Source organism: Chlorocebus sabaeus, chromosome 11 (genome assembly GCF_047675955.1).
Source record: "Chlorocebus sabaeus isolate Y175 chromosome 11, mChlSab1.0.hap1, whole genome shotgun sequence".
Classification (NCBI taxonomy): Eukaryota; Metazoa; Chordata; class Mammalia; order Primates; family Cercopithecidae; genus Chlorocebus; species Chlorocebus sabaeus.
Window position 1 is genome coordinate 97,844,683 of NC_132914.1, and position 19,737 is coordinate 97,864,419.

The following is a 19,737-nucleotide window of genomic DNA, read 5'->3' on the forward strand; positions in this document are numbered from 1 at the left end:
AGCAAATGGAGATATGCTGTGCCCTTGAAAGGCAAAATTAAATATCAGAAATGAGCAGATTTTCTCCCTAAATATCTACATTTGGTACCATCTCAAACTCCCAAAGAAACTTTCCTTTTTAAGAGTGTGATACAAGATGTGATAATTTTATCATAGAAAACAAGCGAGAGTATCTTAGGAAATGTTGAAAGAGAATGATCAATAATAGGAAGGGATGATATTGATACAAGAAGTAACTGCACAATCAATGGAAAACTAAAGTCTTAATCAAAGAAGCATTATAAACCAATGGGTAAGGGAAAATGTACTCAAGAAGCAATTCTGAAAAAAAAAATTCCACCTTGTACCATAAACTAAAAATAAGCAGCAATAAAAGTAACCTTTAAAAAATCTGATATATTTAACTACATACAATGCAAAACTTTTTAGGTAAAGGTAATTTAAAGGCATGTAGTAAATATAATAGAATGCTAATACACTCAACATACAAAGAACTCTGCCAAGTCAATAAAAAAAGAGAACACTTCAATAGAAAAATGGCAAAGGAAGTAAACTCAAAATGGAAACTGTCACAGATAGCCAATATAGATGTAAAGACATGTTTTTCAAACTTACTGCTAATCAGAGAAATGTAATTTAATGCAACAAGATAGAATTTGTCACCTAATAAATTAGAAAAAAATTGTTCAAAGTGAGAGTGGGTGATGCTCATAAAGGTATGACAAGAAAGGCACTCTTATTTACTGCTGGTGGGAGTGTAAATGGAAAAAAAATAGAATGCAACTTGACATTTTTTATGCTTTGCTGTATTGCCTCAATTTTCTGCAATGACCCTTTTATTTTAAAAATACTTTAGCTTAAAAAATAAATTTTAATAACTTTTCAGGAAAGCAGTGCATGAAGGAATTCTTCAAGTTGGGGTTTTATTAACCAACTATTAATTGAGACTGATTAAGCTAATAGAGGGGGCAGCTGGCTAATCCATCCTGCAACCACCCTATCCCTCTTCCAGGACAGGGGTGGGGAGTGGGGGAGTCAGGGGGAAGGTAGGCAAGTGAGCATGTTCAAATCAAATCTTTTTCTTTACCCGCTGATTTTTTTGTTTTGTTTTGTTTTTGAGACGGAGTCTTGCTCTGTTGCCCAGGCTGGAGTGCAATGACGCGATCTCGGGTCACTGCAACCTCTGCCTCCCAGGTTCAAGTGATTCTCCTGCCTCAGCCTCCTGAGTAGCTGGGATTACAGCAACCTGCCACCACACCCAGCTAATTTTTGTATTTTTAGAAAAGACGGGGTTTCACCATGTTGACCAGGCTGGTCTCAAACTCCTAACCTCAAGTGATCCACCTGTCTCGGCCTCTCAAAGTGTTGGGATTACAGGCGTGAACCACCACGTCTGGCCTTTCGCTGCATTTCTAAGGAGATTTGCTTCCTCTACTTCATGTGTTCTGCCAACTGTTGACCATGGCTATCACCTGACAGCGTTGTTTTCCTTTCTTTCTTTTCTTTTTGAGATAGAGTCTCACTCTGTTGCCCAGGTTGGAGTGCAGTAGTGCAATCTCGGGTCACTGCAACCTCTGCCTCCCAAGTTCAAGTGATTCTCCTGCCTCAGCCTCTTGAGTAGCTGGGATTACAGGCCTGCGCCACCATGGCCGGTTAATTTTTGTATTTTTTTTATTCTTATGTTGGCCAGGTTGGTCTGGAACTCCCAACCTCAAGTAATCCACCCACCTCAGCCTCCCAAAGTGCTGGGATTGCAAGTGTGAGCCACTGCTCCCGGCCATAATGTTGTTTTCCTTTCTGATCTGGTGTTCTCTCCTCTGCAATAGACTGCTTTCTCTACTTGTGCCTTTTGGCATGGAGAATGAGCTGCCTCATTTGTAGAGACAGTGTAATGGACAAGGCATAATTTTGATTAAATGGGTACTCATAATAGCTAGTCATAAAGTAAATCCTGAAAACTTAAAAGTTTAAAATCTTAAAGTCACTAGAAATGAAAAAAATTCAAGTTTATATACATATTTTAGTGGCAGAAAATATGATAAAATGTCCAATAACAGACTCTCACTGTAGACATATGCTACCTTAGGATAAAATTCTGTCGTGAAGTGAATGGAATGAAATATAAACTTGAGGAAGAACAGAAATGATTAAAAAGTTTCCAGCTGTTAAAGAATAACTTCATCTATTTCTTAAAAGGATAAGGGAGGGTATAAAGTTGCTGTGATATTGAGATTTAATCGAATTATTTAAAAGTAATGCAACAACATGTAAAAATGTCAATTTTTATAATATGTCAGAAATTATATTTCTTGCAACTATTTTATTTTTTAGTGAAAGACATTAGATGTCAACCCAAAAAGTGTGTTGAAGGAGCATATTGTTTTTCAAGGGTCTTTTAAAGGGTAAATGAGCTTATTCTCAACCTATAACATGACTCCTTTTATGGAAGGGAGGATTTGAAGGAAAAAAGAAAGACTTCAGAGCTAAAGTCAAGGGTCTCCTGGGAGTTCTTCTATTGCAGTTCCTTCCCCGACATGAAAGTGAAGAGTATTAGAGAAAGAAGGGCACCGAAGTAACCGTAATTAGACAAATAATGTATATGGAAGCTCTTGGCAAATAGGCTAAAGCTGCTAATCTCAGTAAGAAGCTGTTAAGTGGTAAAGAAAATCTGACTATTATGAGATGTATTTAATTAAGTGGGTTTATATCCCCAAGGTACTCTTTACATTTATTAATAGTTTACCTCTAATACTACTTTGATTGTTTGAATCCCTTCTGTTATTTGTTTAAGACAGGGATTAACATACTTTTTCTGTAAAAGGCTAGATAGTAAATATTTGTGGGTTTCTGAACTGTGCAGTCTTATGTTGCAACTACTGTACTCAACTCTGCTACTGTAGGGAGAAAAGAGCCATAGATATTCCATAAACAAGTGAGTGTGGCTGTGTACCATTAAACTATTTATAGGCACTGAATACGAATTTCATATAATTTCCATGTGTCACGAAATATTCTTCTTTCAGTTTTTTTTAACCATCTGAAAATGTAAAACCATTCTAAGCTCTCAGGCCACACAAAAGCAGGCAGCCGACCGGCTTTAGCCTGCAGGCAATAGTTTACAAACTCTAGTTTTCAATACAGTATTTAAAGGCCCTTTCATACTGAAGAGTGAGAATATTCTGGAAGGATACACAAGGAACTAGCCATTGTAACAGTATTTGGGTAAGGGAAATGGGTGTCTGAGCTGGGAAGACTTTTTTGAGTATACTATTTGAATTGTTTACCATGGTCTTGTGTTACCATTTCAAAAATTAGAGTTTTTTTTTAAAGCCCATTCAGGAATTGCAAACCCAATGAATCTGACCTGAGTGGACCCTGCTATCTGGATTCTAGAGAGTTCCGCTGTTAGCTAATCAGGGGCATTCACATGGTGGGTCTCCAATCAGGGATAATAACTTAAATGATGCAGAATTAGGGGAATTGGACTTTTCATTTGGAGAGCAAGTGATAAATTATGTCCTAAGCTTTTTTGCCAATAGGGCTTATACCATTTCTCCAGGAAGAGCAAGTCAAATGTCATAGAATTTGGCAGAACTAAGCAAGAAAAACAATAAATGCAGGAAATTTAATAGAGCCAACATTTCTTGAGGGCTGACTGTATGCCAGGCACTTGATTTGAAGGTGCCAAGTTTATATATGAATGTATTGAAGAAAATATATCACAGGAATCCAAAATGAAGATGAGTGTGCCTGGAAAATATTAAAAAGCTGTAATGTGCGGTGGAAGTATGGGGGAGCTTGCTGAACATGGCTCAAGGTTAAAAAAGACAGAGACAAGGAGAGCACAGAGGGAAACCTAAAGTCAGAGTCACAGAGCTGTGATATTCTATTTTTAAAGACCAGAGGAAATGGGTCTTAAGTTACAGAGTATAAGCTTGGGTTGAATATTAGGAAAACTTTCTGACCGTTCACATTGTGAGTTCCTGGAAAATATTATTATGGGAAATTGTGGAATTTCCTATTCCCAAAATAGGAGAAGCTCTAGAACAATAATTGCCTAAATTTTGATGCAGAGTGGGAGTGTTTAAGTCCATTTATCATACAATATACAGGCACGTATACACATGTAGTATCATGATTCATATATGTATTTATATATATGTATTTATATATGTATTTACATATATTCATATATGTATTTATATATATTATACAATTGATATGTACATACTGAAATTTGAATTTCCCTAGTCCTCAACTAGCTTGTGAGTATGAATGAGGTCCTGTTAATAACAACAACTCAACATTTTTTTTTTTTTTTTGAGACTTTAGCTCTGTCGTCCAGGCTGGAATGCGTAGCATGATCAGAGTTCACTGCAGCCTCAACCTCCTAGGCTCAAGTGATCCTCCTGCTTCAGCCTCCCAAGTAGTCTAGCTGGGACTACAGGTGTGCATCACCATACCCAGCTAATTTTTAAATTTTTAGTAGAGGTGAGGTTTTGTCATGTTGCTCAGGCTGGCTTCGAACTCTTGGGCTTGAGTGATTCTCCTGCCTTGGCCTTTCAAAGTGATGGGATTACAGGCAGTCGCCACTGTGCCTAGCCAGAAACTCAACTTTTACCGAGTTACTCTTCAGGACTTCCAGCTCCCTATCAGAGCCTCCCTCCCTGACAACTCTCCAGTTATTTCAGGAGTGCCTTGGGGTCTCTTCATGTTTATAACTAGGTCTGCTCTGGCTGCTCCTTCCACTCCATTTTGTGTCCATGGGGCAGAGCAGTGCCTAACCAGTAGTCATGATTCCCCTGCTGGGCACCCCTGTTGCCCAGCCCTCGTGGGTTCAAAGTTTCACTGTGACATATGGCAGAGTTGTTTGAGGATGAGGGTGAGGTTGAAATGAGCTCTCTCTCTTCTGCTTGTTGCATTGGAAGGATATTCCTTATACCTCAATGTTTCCAGACTTCATTTTTATTTACAACCCTTTTCTTCTCACCTCTGGGTGGTAGGAAGGTCTCCTGAATCTAGTCTGGGTTGGTCAAACACAGCTACACTGAAAATTACACATGTCTCTAAGGCTAAGGCTTTCCTTTGGGGTGAAGTTCATGGTCCTTAGCTCCCCATGAGTTTAGAATGGATTTTCTCCCACCAAGCCCCTTATATTAAAGGATAGTAGTTTGGCAGTAGGGCGTGGTGGAATTTGATAGGCTATACCACTGGTTTACCAGAGGGACCCAGATATGCTTGGAACCAACAGTGGACACAGTTTGTGTCTCTTCTCAGGAGACTCTCCCTCATTCTTGCTTCTTCAGCTGGTTCCCTTCTGGTGTTTTCCCATCAATGTAGATTGCTCTAGTATCACCTATCTTTAAAAATTGCCCTTGAAACTGCATCCTCCTTCAGCTACTTCTCTATCTCTTGACTCCCTATCTCTTCACATCCAAACCTCTCTGTTACAGCATCTGTTCATTGCCCTCATAAACAGCTTTCATGACAATATATAATCATCTGTGTATTTGTTTGATTATTTGTTTAATATTTATTCCTAATTAAGCTTGATGTCATGGATCATGAATGTTTATTTTCCTGTTGCCATTTTATCTTCAAATATCTAGCACAGAATTTAGTGCAGAATATATGCTTGCTGAATATTTGTTGCAAGCATGAATAAATGAATGAATGAAGCAAACAGTTTTCTGGTACACTACCTTCCCAGAAGCCAAGTGCATCTGAAACTCACTTCTGTTTGAGCTAGGACATTTGGTGAGTGAGAGAGAAAGAGAGACATGAACAGTGGGGAAATACTAATGAAATACATACATATCAAAAAAACCCACTATATTCTCTTCCTGGGCAGCAAATATAGATAGCTGTTTATTTGTAAATAAAGTCATGTCTTGGTGGAGACAGAAAAAAAAGGTTTGAAAATCATCGTCAGAAAACAGCTTGGGAAAAGAGATTCTGATAGCACACATTATCACTTTTAATTATTTATCCTTTCAAATTACTTCTTTAGGGAGGTAGAAAACATTGTGGAAGGAGTGAAAGAAGAAAAGAAGACCTAGAGACATAGCTCAAAGTGAACACTGCTTCTCTTGGGTTCCTGAATTTCTTCTGGACATTTCCTCAAGATGAAACGTCAGACACTTTGGTGAGATTTACCATTATTTTTCTTTTTACTGTATCTTTTAAAAAAGCCCCAGATCAATACATGACCAAGGTAGATCATGACAGTGAAAATGAAAGCCCCTGAAATGTCCTCTAAAAGGCAGATATAAGGAAGATCTCTGATTTTCTGATCTGCTGACATAATGCCTAGATAGTAAAAAAAATTCCAGTAGGAAGTGGCTTTAAATCACTATTAATGTTTATAAAAATCTATTCTACCTTAGAATAAAGTTTAAGATAATGAATCATGGATTCATCTGATTTTATTTTATTTATTTATTTATTTATTTTTTGAGATGGAGTATCACTCTGTCGCCCAGGCTGGAGTGCAGTGGCGCGATCTCGGTTCACTGCAAGCTCCACCTCCTAGGTTCATGCCATTCTCCTCCCTCAGCCTCCCGAGTAGCTGGGACCGATTCATGTCATTTTAAATCGAGGCCTTTTATATTTGTTTCTTTTTTCTAATAAAGACATAGTCAAAATGTCATCGTATCTTGCCCAAATCTCCCAAGGGCTGAAATTTGAATGAAAGCATATGATGTTTTTTTCAGATAAATTAGAGGGTATCTCTTATGAAAGCACATATCTTGGGCATTTTTAGGTCCAAATGAGGTATAAAAATGATAAATATTGAGAAAAGAGATATACAGAAAGGCTATAGTAAAATGCATTCAAAGGGATCCATTTGTACTCTTGTAAACGATCTCACTCTCTCCTTCCCTAGTTTTCCTAACCAACCTGTACCCACCCCCACAGTCACAAACTCTATGTATTTATTTCCCTTTCAGGAGTTTTTTTTGAAGGCCACCATAAAGAAAGTGCATCTCAACTGAAAAATTTGGATGGGATCAAAAATGAATCTCATTGAACACTCCCATTTGCCTACCACGGATGAATTTTCTTTTTCTGAAAATTTATTTGGTAAGTTGTCAAGTTCATTTGAATGTCACTAAGAACAAACTATGATTTGGGAATACATGAGGAAATGCCTAGATGATGAGTCCAACCCAGGGTCAAGAACATGTTTTTGTTCCTTCTAAGTACTCAATCAATGTTAGCTACTCTGCAAGGTTAGAGGTAGATCGGACCTTGGATTCATAGAACCTAATGGTCTTCATTTTTATAGATGAGGACTGCAAAAGCTTTGTGAATTGCTCAAGGCCGCGAGGCTAGATAATTAACAGAGCAGGGAGTAGAAAGCGATTCTTGCTCTAAGGCTAATTCCAATATTATTATAGCAGGTACTAAACTATGAAATCATGATTCTTATGGCTTAATATGATACCTATTAAAGGCTGAGTTTACTTAGGTTATAGCTGGGCAGATTTCCTTTTGCAGTTCCTCCAGTGCTGGGGGATCTACGGCATAGTGTCAGGATTAGTCATTTAAGCAGGATTGAGGACGACTTGTACTAAGTAGTTTTCAGTAGATCTGTAACTAGATGATACCATAAAATGATATATTGCTCCACTTTATGCATTTATGAAAAACATCTCATTATAAAGAGTTTCAACTGAGAACATTAACAAAGAGTCAGCCAAGGCAATATATTGGGTGGGGCAGGGAGCCTTTCTGCCAGTGTTAAAATAATTCCCTTCTGCATAATGGCCCTGCTGGGAGTCTAGGATGCTCCCAGTTTTCACCCTACGTTAATATATGGGCCATGATATATCATAATAGTGAAAATGCAAACACTAGAAGTTCCTCAAAGTTCAATGTATGAAGGCATGACTGCTTATTTGCTTGCTGATATTCCTAGGACCTGTTAATTAATAATTTGTGCTGTTACCTATTAGTCATTAACACTTTAGTGTGTGATAGTTGATTAGGCCATTTCCAAAAAGGGGTCATTATTTGTAATAATTATTTACATGTCTACCTGCCTCCATACAGTACAAATGCATTTAAGGGCAGTGACCATATTTCATTAATATTTTATTATTCAGTGCATATTTAGTAGGCACTTGATAAATAAGAGTCTAGTAATAAATAATAGAAAGGAAAGGAAAAAGAGGTTTAGGGAAAAAACAGATGTTGATCAGTAACTCTCAGAGAGACCAAAGGCAGCAGTAATTATTTATTAAATGCCAGTTCTCCCAAGTACTTGCTGCATCTTATTTCTTCCAGTTGGCTTATCTTCATCCTGTAGATGCAGTCAAGGGCAGTGGCAGGCCCTGCCTCCATGTCTAGCCACTTCACCATTTGCTTCTGTCCTGCCTCCCCTTCTATGGTTCCTCAGAACAAAATCAATGTATAGACATCTTAATGATTTTTTCTTCTAGCAATCAGAACTCACAGAATAATTAGGACTGTTGGCACATACTACAGATAAAGAAAAATTCCACTTAAGATTTTTTTTCAAATAAAAACTGCCATTTCCTGCTGGAAAATTTTATGACTGTAGGCTGAGATTTCTGAGCTTAGGCCTCATGATTCGTAAACCAATCTATTCAGCTCCAATTTGTACACACACACACACAAAATGTAGGGTTTTCCTTCCAAGCTAGCCCAATTTTTAGCCAGCACACAAGATTTCAGGGTGATTTCTGCAGCCATAAGGTGAAAAAGATGTCAGTAAATACGGAAAAAACCATGAAGATGCCATCAGGTTAGAAGCATCTCAAAATGATTGCTAAGGAAGCACTGTGCCTTCTGCTTTTATGGTGTGGTTCTCTCCTCTCTCTCTTTTGCTGGACCACATTCTTATTCCATTTCTTAACACTGCATTTAAGGTTTCTGAGAATATATAGCATGAGCTGCATGAGCTGCAATGCACAGCTATAATTCTTCGCTGGAGCAGTTTCCTCAACTCTTCATCTGGTCCCCTCTTCTGGTAAGCGAATCTGACCATGTGTGACCATTAGGACTCCTTTTCCTTTTCTCCACTAGGCTGTAGAGCCAAGTTTAACATTATTTTCAAATCTCTTTTCCCTAGGCCCTCAGTCTCACTCCACTTAGCATACCTGAGCTAGGCTGGGTGTGGTGGCTCACAACTGTAATTCCAGAACTTTGGGAGGCCCAGGTGGGCAGATCACAAGGTCAGGAAATCGAGACCATCCTGGCCAACAGGGTGAAACCCCATCTCTACTAAAAATACAAAAATTAGTTGGGCATGGTGGCGCATGCCTATAATCCCAGCTACTTGGGAGGCTGAGGCAGGAGAATCACTTGAACCAGGGAGTCGGAGGTTGCAGTGAGCCGAGATCGCACCACTGCACTCCAGCCTGGTAACAGAGCGAGACTTCATCTCAAGAAAAACAAAAACAAAATCATACCTGAGCTAAAGGTATGCCAAAGGGGAGGATGAAGAAAATTTTGATTCCTTTATTCCTCTTCCTCGTCTTCTTGTGTGTCATGATGACACTGATGGCTTCTATAGCCCCTTCATGTGTTTAGAGTGGAAGGCATCAGGGAAAAGACTGGCCCATGAATGAGTAGCCCACAGGCCTAACTCAGTACTCCTGGGTCTAAGCTATCCCAGGGGTTCAGAAGGGTTAATCCATGGGTTCAACTGCCCAGAAAGCTGGACTGTTTTCCAGTGGTTAACTGTGTATTCAAAACAGCAGTCATGTTGTTACAATAAGGGCAAACAAGGTTAATGGAATAGTCTACAGATAGCTGTCATTTCTTCTCTTCAAATATCGGGCACTGACAATATGCTGGGCTTTGGAATAAAGCAGGGAATAGGACAGGCAAGATCCTAGTACAGAACAAACTCACAATAAACTTGTAAATAAAGCAATAAACAAAATAATATCGTTTTTATATCTTATTTGGACCTAAAGATGCCCAAGGTAGCGATACATGCTATGAAAGCAACAAAATAGAGTGATGCCCTAGTGTCTGGAGGGATAGGCTGCTCTAAGTGGTATAGTCAGGAAAGGCCCCTGAGGAGTCCACAGTTGAGCTCAGCCTGAAGAGAAGGCAATACCAAGGGCAAAGGCCCAAAGTCTGGAATGGACTCAGAAAGGCCTTGTCTTCTACTTGTTTTTATTTAGGGGTAGACAACTGCTTTCCCATTAACCAGCTGTGCAACCTTGAACAACTCACTCAAGTTCAATTGGTAAAGGTAGATTATCAGGCTGAGAATTCTAGGACCCCATCTAGGTTAAACATTTGAGTCTACAAAAATGCTACCGTTGTCCATGTCAGGAAGTGGTGACTCAATGGTACTTACCTGGTACATGGCTCAACAAGTCCTTTTAAGGTGGTCCTGGGCATGGTTCCCTTCACTGCAGGTTATTATAAAGGCCGTAATTCAATGACATCTTTAAGGCATTTAGAAGGTGACCTGAAGACAAATACTGACAAGCACTCACTATTGGGTGCTGGAGACACTAATGACCTTTTCGGTGATAACCTGCAGCTTTTTCTAGAGGTGACCATGGGCCCCTCACTCTTCAAAGGCTTTGCTTAGAGTGAAGGGGAAATGTCTTCACCCCTGTAATGTTTATTCCAAAAAACAGAGCCCACATGAGGACTTGTGTGAAGGCAGTTTATGTGAGAGGTGATGGGGGAGCAGAGGCGAGGGAGTGGGTGATGTGACAGGGAAGGAGGGAAAACAAAAGAGGTCAGTTGTCAAGATCCCTGCTGTGGGTGAGGCCAGCTTGATGCCACTGGGAGTAGCACAGAGAACTGTTAGAAGAGGGGTCAGGGACTGGAGCATATATTAATATTAACTGGCCCCTGACTCCCGTTGGTTGAGCGTCACCCCAGGCGGCATTAACTCCCCGCACTTCTGGACTGTTTTTGAGCTCAGGCCAAGCTGTCTCCTGTGAGATTAGAGAAGTCCTGGGCAGAAAGCAAAGGGATGGGTGGCATGCTCTTGAAATGACAGGCGGTCAGCCTGCGGTCATCATCTGAGCTCGTGTATGATCAGTTGCCACAGATACGGCCCAGATCAGAGATGGGCTGAAGGGATGTGGCAGCACCACCAGAAAAAGAACAAAAGAAACTTGGACAGAATGGAATTAGAGAGACGGGGGTTGGAATCACCTCCGTGAAGTCCTTTAATTTATTCTGTTGCCAGACATCCCTGATAAATCCAGATGGGAATCTAGCCCGTCGGTAACTGAATCCACATAGAGGCCTGGGGGTGGAAGGACACAGTTACCACACAGAGATTCGTCTCTTTTCCTCTGGGAGATCCTGCAAGCCAGGAAGCTTGGTCAAAGATTAATTTAGTGGATAAAAAAGGCGTCTGTTGAATGAATAAGGCAAGGTTTTATGCAACTAGTGCATAATAAAAAGTAATAACGACAAAGTCCACAGCTACCCACCATTTGACAGAGTGAATACGATAGGAGATGGTATATTAACTAAAGTCTATATTTACTTTTAGCAAATTATGGTTTAAAAACTCAAAACTTACAAAAACTTAAAGACTAAATTAAGAGACAAACCATTCCAACAATAAGAGAAGAAGCAAGAGAAAGTACAGTCTTATCCTCCCACAACCAATGCTCCTGGTACAGTGGTTCCTGATTCACGTAGCACAGTGACACTGGGAATGGAAATAAGGAATAAAATAGAGGGAAATGAAATCTCAGAGGCAAGTGAGATTCTCTGAACTTGTTTTCGCTCCTGTAAAATAAGGATAATAATGTCACACTTCACAGGTTGTTGGGAGGAAGGAATGGGCTGTATGGGAAAGTGCTCTATAAGCTGCAAGGCATCCTAAACTGTTACAATTAATCCAGAGTTTGAAATGTAGTTGTTACATTTTAAATTGTTGATAAACACCATTCCACTCATTAAAAGAAGGAAGTACTGCTAATCTCAACATTGTGGAGTGCAAAGAACTTTCAAGGGGCCAGAGAGAATCAACAATATGTAAATAAGGCTGGGCTCTTTGGAAGGCCGAGGCAGGCAGATCACCAGAGGTCGGGAGTTTGAGACCAGCCTAGCTAACATGGTGAAACCCCATCTCTACTAAATATACAAAATGAGCTGGGTGTGTTGGCGCATGCCTATAATCCCAGCTACTTGGGAGGCTGAGGCAGGAGAATCGCTTGAACCCAGGAGGCGGAGGTTGCAATGAGATGGGATTGTGTCACTGCACTCCAGCCTAGGCGACAGAGTAAGACTCAGTCTCAAAAACCAAACAAACAAGCAAACAAAAACAAAACAAAAAAAAGCAAACAATATGTAAATAAATTTCTGGGTACCCTAAGGAGGGAACACATATTCTATCTCACGTTTGCATTATTACATTGTTAATAAGAGCTTTGGAATCCATGTCTTGTATTGCATTTAATATTGTATCTAAGAGTCTTTCCAGAACCCCATTCTGATTGAGGCCTAGCAAGTGTCAGGAGGTAGATCCTATACAATCCCTTTCACTGCTTTTGGCTATTTCTCATTGCCTTATGCTTCACTCAGCTGTGTATGTCCATTTTCTCAGGGTGCGCTTTATTTCTTTATTTTTATTTTTGTAGAGAAAGGGCCTTGCTGTGTCACCCAGGCTGGAGTGCAGTGGCATAATCAGAGCTCACTGCAGCCTTGAACTATTGGGGCCAAGCAATCCTCCCTCCTCAGCCTCCTCATGCTTTCTTTGTATCAGAATACACTCACTTTGAAATCTGCTTCTCTATGACTTATGCTTAAATTAAAAGAATCTTCCAGATGCTACAGAATCAGATGTTTTAAAATGCAATTAAAGGTTTTGAGATGCAGTTTTGTAGAATATTTCTGACATTTGATTTCAGGTATTTTTCCATCTCACTGAGTTCAACTCAAGTGAATGTAGTTCTGACTTCTTGGGTGAATTAAAGTTGAAAGTTTCCAAAAGATGGCGAGATACCATTATCTCAGATAAAATGAAGCTTTGCTTTAGCATACTTGAAATATTTTGTCACTGCTGTTTCTTCTCCACAGCTCTTCCATAGCTGTAAGCAATCTCTAAGGCATTTAATTTACTGTGACTTTGGTTTTTTCTTTCCCAAGGAATCTCAGATCTGGTTCTCTTGTTAGTGGAGTAAAGAAATGGGAGAAGGAAAGAAGTATTGAATGAGCCTTTTCTTATTACAAAATAGATTACTGCTTCTTTCAGTTAGGGCTTGCAGAGTTTGGAAAAGGTGTGCAGTGAGTCAGAGAGTTGGCCAGTTGGTGAGTGATTCCACTGCAGTTTAGGCCTTAGCTCTCAACCTTGCAGGCTAAGAAACAGATTCTTAAGGATGCAAGTTGAAAAGGATTGACTATAAAATCATATTACAAATATATTAACTTACAACAATAAAAATAACTGTAATGATAGCAGCTAGTATTTCTTGAGTGCTTTATAGAAACTCATGTGTCAGATATCAAGCTAAGTACATTTTAGATTTGTTAACAGATTTCCTGGGTTGATTTCAATCTCTGCCATCTACTACCCTGTGGTCTTGGACACATTCCTTAACTTTGTGCAAATTACTTGCCTTATTTAATAGGGTGATAAGAAGAATGCCTGACACATCACAAGTACTCTATTTGCCACTAAAATTCTCTCACAACACACCTATAAGGTAGGCACCATTACTATTCCCCTTTTATGGTGAGAAAAGGAATATTTAGTGATGTTAAATAATGTGCTAAACATTCCATAATTAGTAAATAGGCAACTGAAATATAATCAGGACAAGGAAACAAAATCAAATGTTTAAGTCTCAGGCTTAGAGAATACTTCTATTCACCTTCTCAACTGGGAAAGTCTTTCAATAAGATTATCTTCCTTTAAAGTCTGCTGACCATGTCTGTTCTGAGGGACAGTTCTCAGAAAAAAAGCATTGCCAACATTTACTCTGGGATCTCCCTTTTTTCATGCCTTCATAACTGATGCCCCACTCAGCATGAGGGATACAACATTCACAGTGCTCCCAAATATTGTGCCAAACAGTGCCATCAGATAGAACTTTCTGTGATGAAGGAAATGTTCTAGATCTACTTCATCCAATACAGTAGCCACTATTCACATGTGGTTATTGAACACTTAAAATGTGACTGGTGTGACTGAGGAACTGACTCTAATTTAATTTAATTTAATTTAATTTAATTTAATTTAAATAGCCTGATATGGTTTGGCTTTGTGTCCCCACCCAAATCTCATCTCAAATTATAATCCCCACATGTTGAGGGAGAGACCTGGTGGCAGGTGATTGGATCATGGGGGTGGTTTCCCCATGCTGTTCTCATGATAGTGAGTGAGTTCTCACGAGATCTGGTTGGTTTTTTTTTGTTATTGTTGAGACGGAGTCTCGCTCTGTGACCCAGGCTGGAGTGCAGTGGCCGGATCTCAGCTCACTGCAAGCTCCGCCTGCCGGGTTTACGCCATTCTCCTGCCTCAGCTTCCCAAGTAGCTGGGACTACAGGTGCCTGCCACCTCGCCCGGCTAGTTTTTTGTATTTTTTAGTAGAGACAGGGTTTCACTGCGTTAACCAGGATGGTCTCAATCTCCTGACCTCATGATCCGCCCATCTCGGCCTCCCAAAGTGCTGGGATTACAGGCTTGAGCCACCGTCCGCGGCCGATCTGGTTGTTTTATAAGTGTATGGTGCTTCTCCCTTCCTACTCTCTCTCCTGCCGCCTTTTGAGGACATGTTTTGCTGCCCCTTCACGTTCTGCCATAATTGTAGGTTTCCTGAGGCCTCCCCAGTCATGCAGAACTGAGAGTCAATTAAACCTTTTTTCTTCATAAATTACCCAGTCTTGGATAGTTCTTTATAGCAGTGCGAAAAGAGACTAATAAATAGCCATACATAGCTAGTGGTTACTGTTTCAGACAGCAGAGATATTCAGGAAAAAAATCAATTTTTAGGGAAAAAATAATATAAGGCAGTTGATCATCCCTAAGAGAAATACAAAGGGACCCAATCTGTCTTGTTATGAGAACATTCTGTGTGAATTTCACTTAGCAACAAGGGTTTCCTGGGTCAACTAAATAATCCTGCTCATTTCTTATCTAGTATAGATGTTTCTGAGGGCAACCGACAGGTCCGTTTATTTTGGCCCGTGAAAAACTCAGTGGAGAATTCTTGAAATGGAAAATTCTGATTCATTCGTCTGGCTTCATATCCTTTGGGTAGCTCTTTCACCTATGACCCTCTCAGGGCAAGGATAGCTCTGGGATTGTGAGGAGGGGAGAATGAGGTCAGAAGTAGTAAACTGAGGACTGAAAATGGCTTTGCAGATGGCGACCGTTGATCAAGCAATTCAAACTGAAATATACCTATAGACCACCATTCTTTTCCTCTTTCTTGGTAATTACAGCAAGTGTACCTTAGTTTTTCCACCATGGGATTTTGAGTCAAGACCTGGATTAAAGTCCCAGCTTCATACCTTACTAATGGGATGACTATAGACAAATCACTGAAAGACACTGAGTTTAAAATATATATATTCCTAAATATATATATATTTTATTAATTATATAAATTAAATATATATATTTAATTAGTTATAAATTAAATATATAATATATATTTAGAAATAGGCTTAAAGATAGTGGAAATTAGAAATAATACCTCCATCAAAGGGTGCAAGTGAAGATCTGATGAGATAATGCATATGGAACCATTTTGGAAACTTGTGAAGGCTATAGAAATGTCTTAGCAATGATTATTCCACTTGTATAGCTCACCTTTGCCTTTTAAAACTGCTTTCATATTTACTATCTCATTTTATCTTCAGAACAGGCCTAAGTAGGGCAAGAATTATTATCTGTGTTTTACCATCTATTGATGTGGACAAATGGGGCCCACAGAAGCTGAGAGACTCACGTAAGGTTACACAGTGCATCTGGCTACATTATGCCTGGGCTCCACCCTGGATCAACTGAGTCCCCTTCTAAAGCCCTCATTTTTAAAAAACAACCAGTAGACTTAAGCTTGATGTCCAAAAGTTATGCTGCAGAGTAAAAAATAGAATTATTCCTGTTCAATAAGCAACCCAAGGTACAACATGAGTCCAAAGCTGAGCAATCATAACATCAACATAGTGATGACGGGTAGCCACCTGTTGTGCTAAGCATTTTATAAATACTATTTTAGTTACTAATCACATATAATTCTTTGAGGTTATATAGTTATCAACCTCGTTTTACAACCAAGGAAATCAAGGCAGAAAATGGTTCAGGAATTTGTCCGTTGTCCACAGAGCCAATAAGTGCCAAGACAGCCTGGGTGTATTAGTTTGCTGGGGTTGCTGTAACAAAGTAACATGCACTGGGTAGCTTAAACCACAGGAATTATCTCATAGTTCTGGATGCTGGAAGTCCAAAATCAAATTGTCAGCAGGGTTGGCTCCTCCTGACGGCTGTGGGTGGAGGATCTGCTCCAGGGCTCTCTCCTTGGCCCACAGATGGTCGTCTCCTCTCGATGTGTTCACATCAACTTCGCTTTCTGTGTTTCTGTCTCTGTAACCAAATTTCCAATTTTTATAAGAATACAAGTCATATTGGATCTTAATTTTAATTTGATTTTCTCTTTAATGACCCTATCAACAAATAAGGTCGCATTCTGAGGTACTGGGGTTTAAGGCTTCAACATATATACATCCTCATCTTACAATGGTTCAACCTACTATTTTTAGACTTTACCATGGTGTGAAAGAGACACTTTCAGCATAGTTTTTGGTACATTACATGAGATATCCAGTTCTTTATTGTAAAGAGGCTTTGTGCTAGATAATTTTATCCAACTGTAGGCTAATGTAAGTGTTCTGAGCATATGTAAGGTAGGCTAGGCTAAGCTATGCTGTTTGGTAGGTTTGGTGCATTAAATGCATTTTACTTATGATATTTTCAACTTATGATGGGGTTACTGGGATGTAACTCCATCATAAGTCAAGGAGTATCTGTATTAAATTTGGGGGGTGGGAACAATTCAGGCCCTATAACACTATACAACAGTGGGCCAGGTCATCTGGCCTGCATGCGTCACGCTGTTAAGCATTGTATTAGTCCATTTTCACACTGCTGATGAAAACACACTTGAGGGCCTGGTGCAGTGGCTCATGCCTGTAATCCCAGCACTTTGGGAGGTCTAGGCGGGCGGATCATGAGGTCAGCAGTTCGAGACCATCTCGGCTAACATAGTGACATCCCGTCTCTACGAAAAATGCAGAAAAAATTAGCCGGGCGTGGTGATGGGCGCCTGTAGTCCCAGCTACTCGGGAGGCTGAGACAGGAGAAGGGCATGAACCCAAGAGCCAGAGCTTGCAGTGAGCCGAGATCCGGCCACTGCACTCCAGCCTGGGGGACAGAGTGAGACTCCATCTTAGAAAAAGGTTTAATGGATTCACAGTTCCACATGCCTCGGGAGACCTCACAATCATGGTGGAAGCTGAAAGGCATGTCTTTTTTTTTTTTTTTTGAGACGGAGTCTCGCGCTGTTGCCCAGGCTGGAGTGCAGTGGCCCAATCTCGGCTCACTGCAAGCTCCGCCTCCTGGGTTCACGCCATTCTCCTGCCTCAGCTTCCCGAGTAGCTGGGACTACAGGTGGCATGTCTTACATGGTGTCAGGCAAGAGAGAATGAGAGCCGAGCGAAAGGGGAAACCCCTTATAAAACCATCAGATCTTGTGAGACTTACTACCTGGAGAACAGTGTCGGGGAAACCAACTCCATGATTTGATTACCTCCTACCGGATCCCTCCGACAACACATGAGAATTATGGGAGCTACAATTCAAGATGAGATTTGGGTGGGGACGCAGCCAAATCACATCAAGCATTATGCTTTAAAATGCTTCCATTTTAAATCATACCATTCCATTTTAAATCATACCATTCTGCCACCTTTTGATGGGAACAAATGTCAGGACCTGGAGCATGGCACTTGACCTCCAAATCCAGTTTTAGAGCCACTGAACAGAAACCTACCCTCTAAAAGTTCTTAAACTGGAAAAGTGCTCCCCCAAAATGTTTATCTAAGAGACTGGTTTCCAGCTTACTAGGCAATTTGGCATTGAGGACTTTTCTCATAAACATTTACAAATATTCTGCTCCGTAATGAGGTTAATCAGTAAACCACACAACCTCTGTCCTCTCTCACTCCTTACCTAGTCTCATTTTCAGTTGCTGTGAATAAACTAAGAATGGTAATGCAGTTTCAGGAGTCAGAAAATCCAATTCAAATTAGTCCTCATTGCAGCTGTACACCGTCAGGATTTTTCACGGAAATGATGAGTATGAAGCCCGCAAAAGGTAGGACACTGTTCACAGGTGCTCTCAGGTCGAGCTCTTGCAACTGGACTGAGGAAATCTGGGGACTTTGGTTGGAGATGACAGTAACAGATGTCTGTCAAAGATGGTGGCTCAGTCAGACCCAGAAGACTGGGGTGGGAGTTTGGGTTGGAGTGATTTTTATTGGATTCTAAACAGACGAATATCTTATTGGGATGAAATCTAAGGATGCTTCCCTTAAAATTATTCATAGACTATTATGTCAAATTATCACTATTCTTCCAAACCAAACATTAGACAGTTCTAACATTGATATCAATGGATACTTGAAAAAACATTTTAATACACATTGTTTAATGCAGTGTTCCTAAAATGGCAAGTCTCAGTTCCCAGGAGATCACAAAATCTATTTAGTGTCTTCTGACCAGCATTAAAAACTGGATTAGAACATAATAGAATAGAAATACCAGAGTGTCCCTCAAGGAGTAAAGACAAGTGGTATTTCATAAATTTTGTTTCAGTTACATATGTATAAGTATGTACGGGGGATATGAGATAAAATGTATCTAAAACTGTAGGTCGTGGTAAAAAGAAATGAAGAGTTTGGGAAACACGAATTAATGAAGTAGTTTCACAACAGGTTTCTTCCAGCAGTCCATGAAAAATCAGATAAGCACAGAGTTGAGCTTTAGGCCCAGGCTCTTGGTTTTCTCTGAATTAAAACATAGATTATAATTAAAACAGTATAATGTAAATCATATTTTAATATTTTTAAAACAGAAATTCATCTTTTATATTTCCAGCAAGAAAAAACTCGAATCATTTTTATAAAAATGATCATTGTGAACATGTTTTTGCTCATAGACTTGGTAGCATACCATTTTGTTTAAATATGATGTTTAAAAGTGATCGACACCGTATTTAGAAATGGAAATGAGTTGGAAGGCCAGGGAAGCAAATTTCCCATTTACTTCAATTTAACCAACATTTAATAAACATTTACTCTGTGTCAGGCATTGAGTTAGATGCCAGGAATATAAAGAAGAGAATATAATCTAATATTTTCCATCAAAGAGTTCACAGACTAATCACAACAATCACAAAAGTATGCATGTTTATGTGGTGTCAGGCACTATGCAGTTTATATTCTTTGTCTTAGTTCATCTTTATTATAGCCTCTCATGCAGGCACTACATTATTTCAGCTTTGTAAAGGAAGGAACAGAAGCTTAAAGAAGTTCCATGTCTTTCCCAGGTTCATATACGTACAAGTTGTGGGTGAATTGAATCCAGATTTGTCTGCTCAGAGGGCACTCTTAGGCAGTATCTCATACCATCTCAAGTTCAGCATGGAAGATAAGCCTGTAAACAAAAGAAATGATTGTATATACTTCCAATACGTGCCATAATAGAAGTGTGTA

The 19,737-nt window shown here is 39.7% G+C and overlaps 1 protein-coding gene across 6 annotated transcripts in view; it reads left to right on the forward strand.

The window, feature by feature from the left end:
* Positions 1–19,737, forward strand: part of NR1H4 (nuclear receptor subfamily 1 group H member 4) — an 87,232-nt gene that overhangs the window by 13,068 nt on the left and 54,427 nt on the right. For 4 of the 6 annotated variants that reach the window (XM_037996651.2, XM_037996652.2, XM_008004373.3 and 1 more), the window contains exons 2-3: positions 6,011–6,145; positions 6,951–7,083. In XM_037996651.2, the coding sequence (XP_037852579.1) occupies positions 7,005–7,083 (79 nt within the window). In that variant the 5' untranslated portion in view covers positions 6,011–6,145; positions 6,951–7,004. Of the gene's footprint in view, positions 1–6,010; positions 6,146–6,950; positions 7,084–18,201; positions 18,339–19,737 lie in introns of those variants that run through there. The other 2 variants (XM_008004376.3, XM_008004378.3) reach the window with 1 other exon arrangement.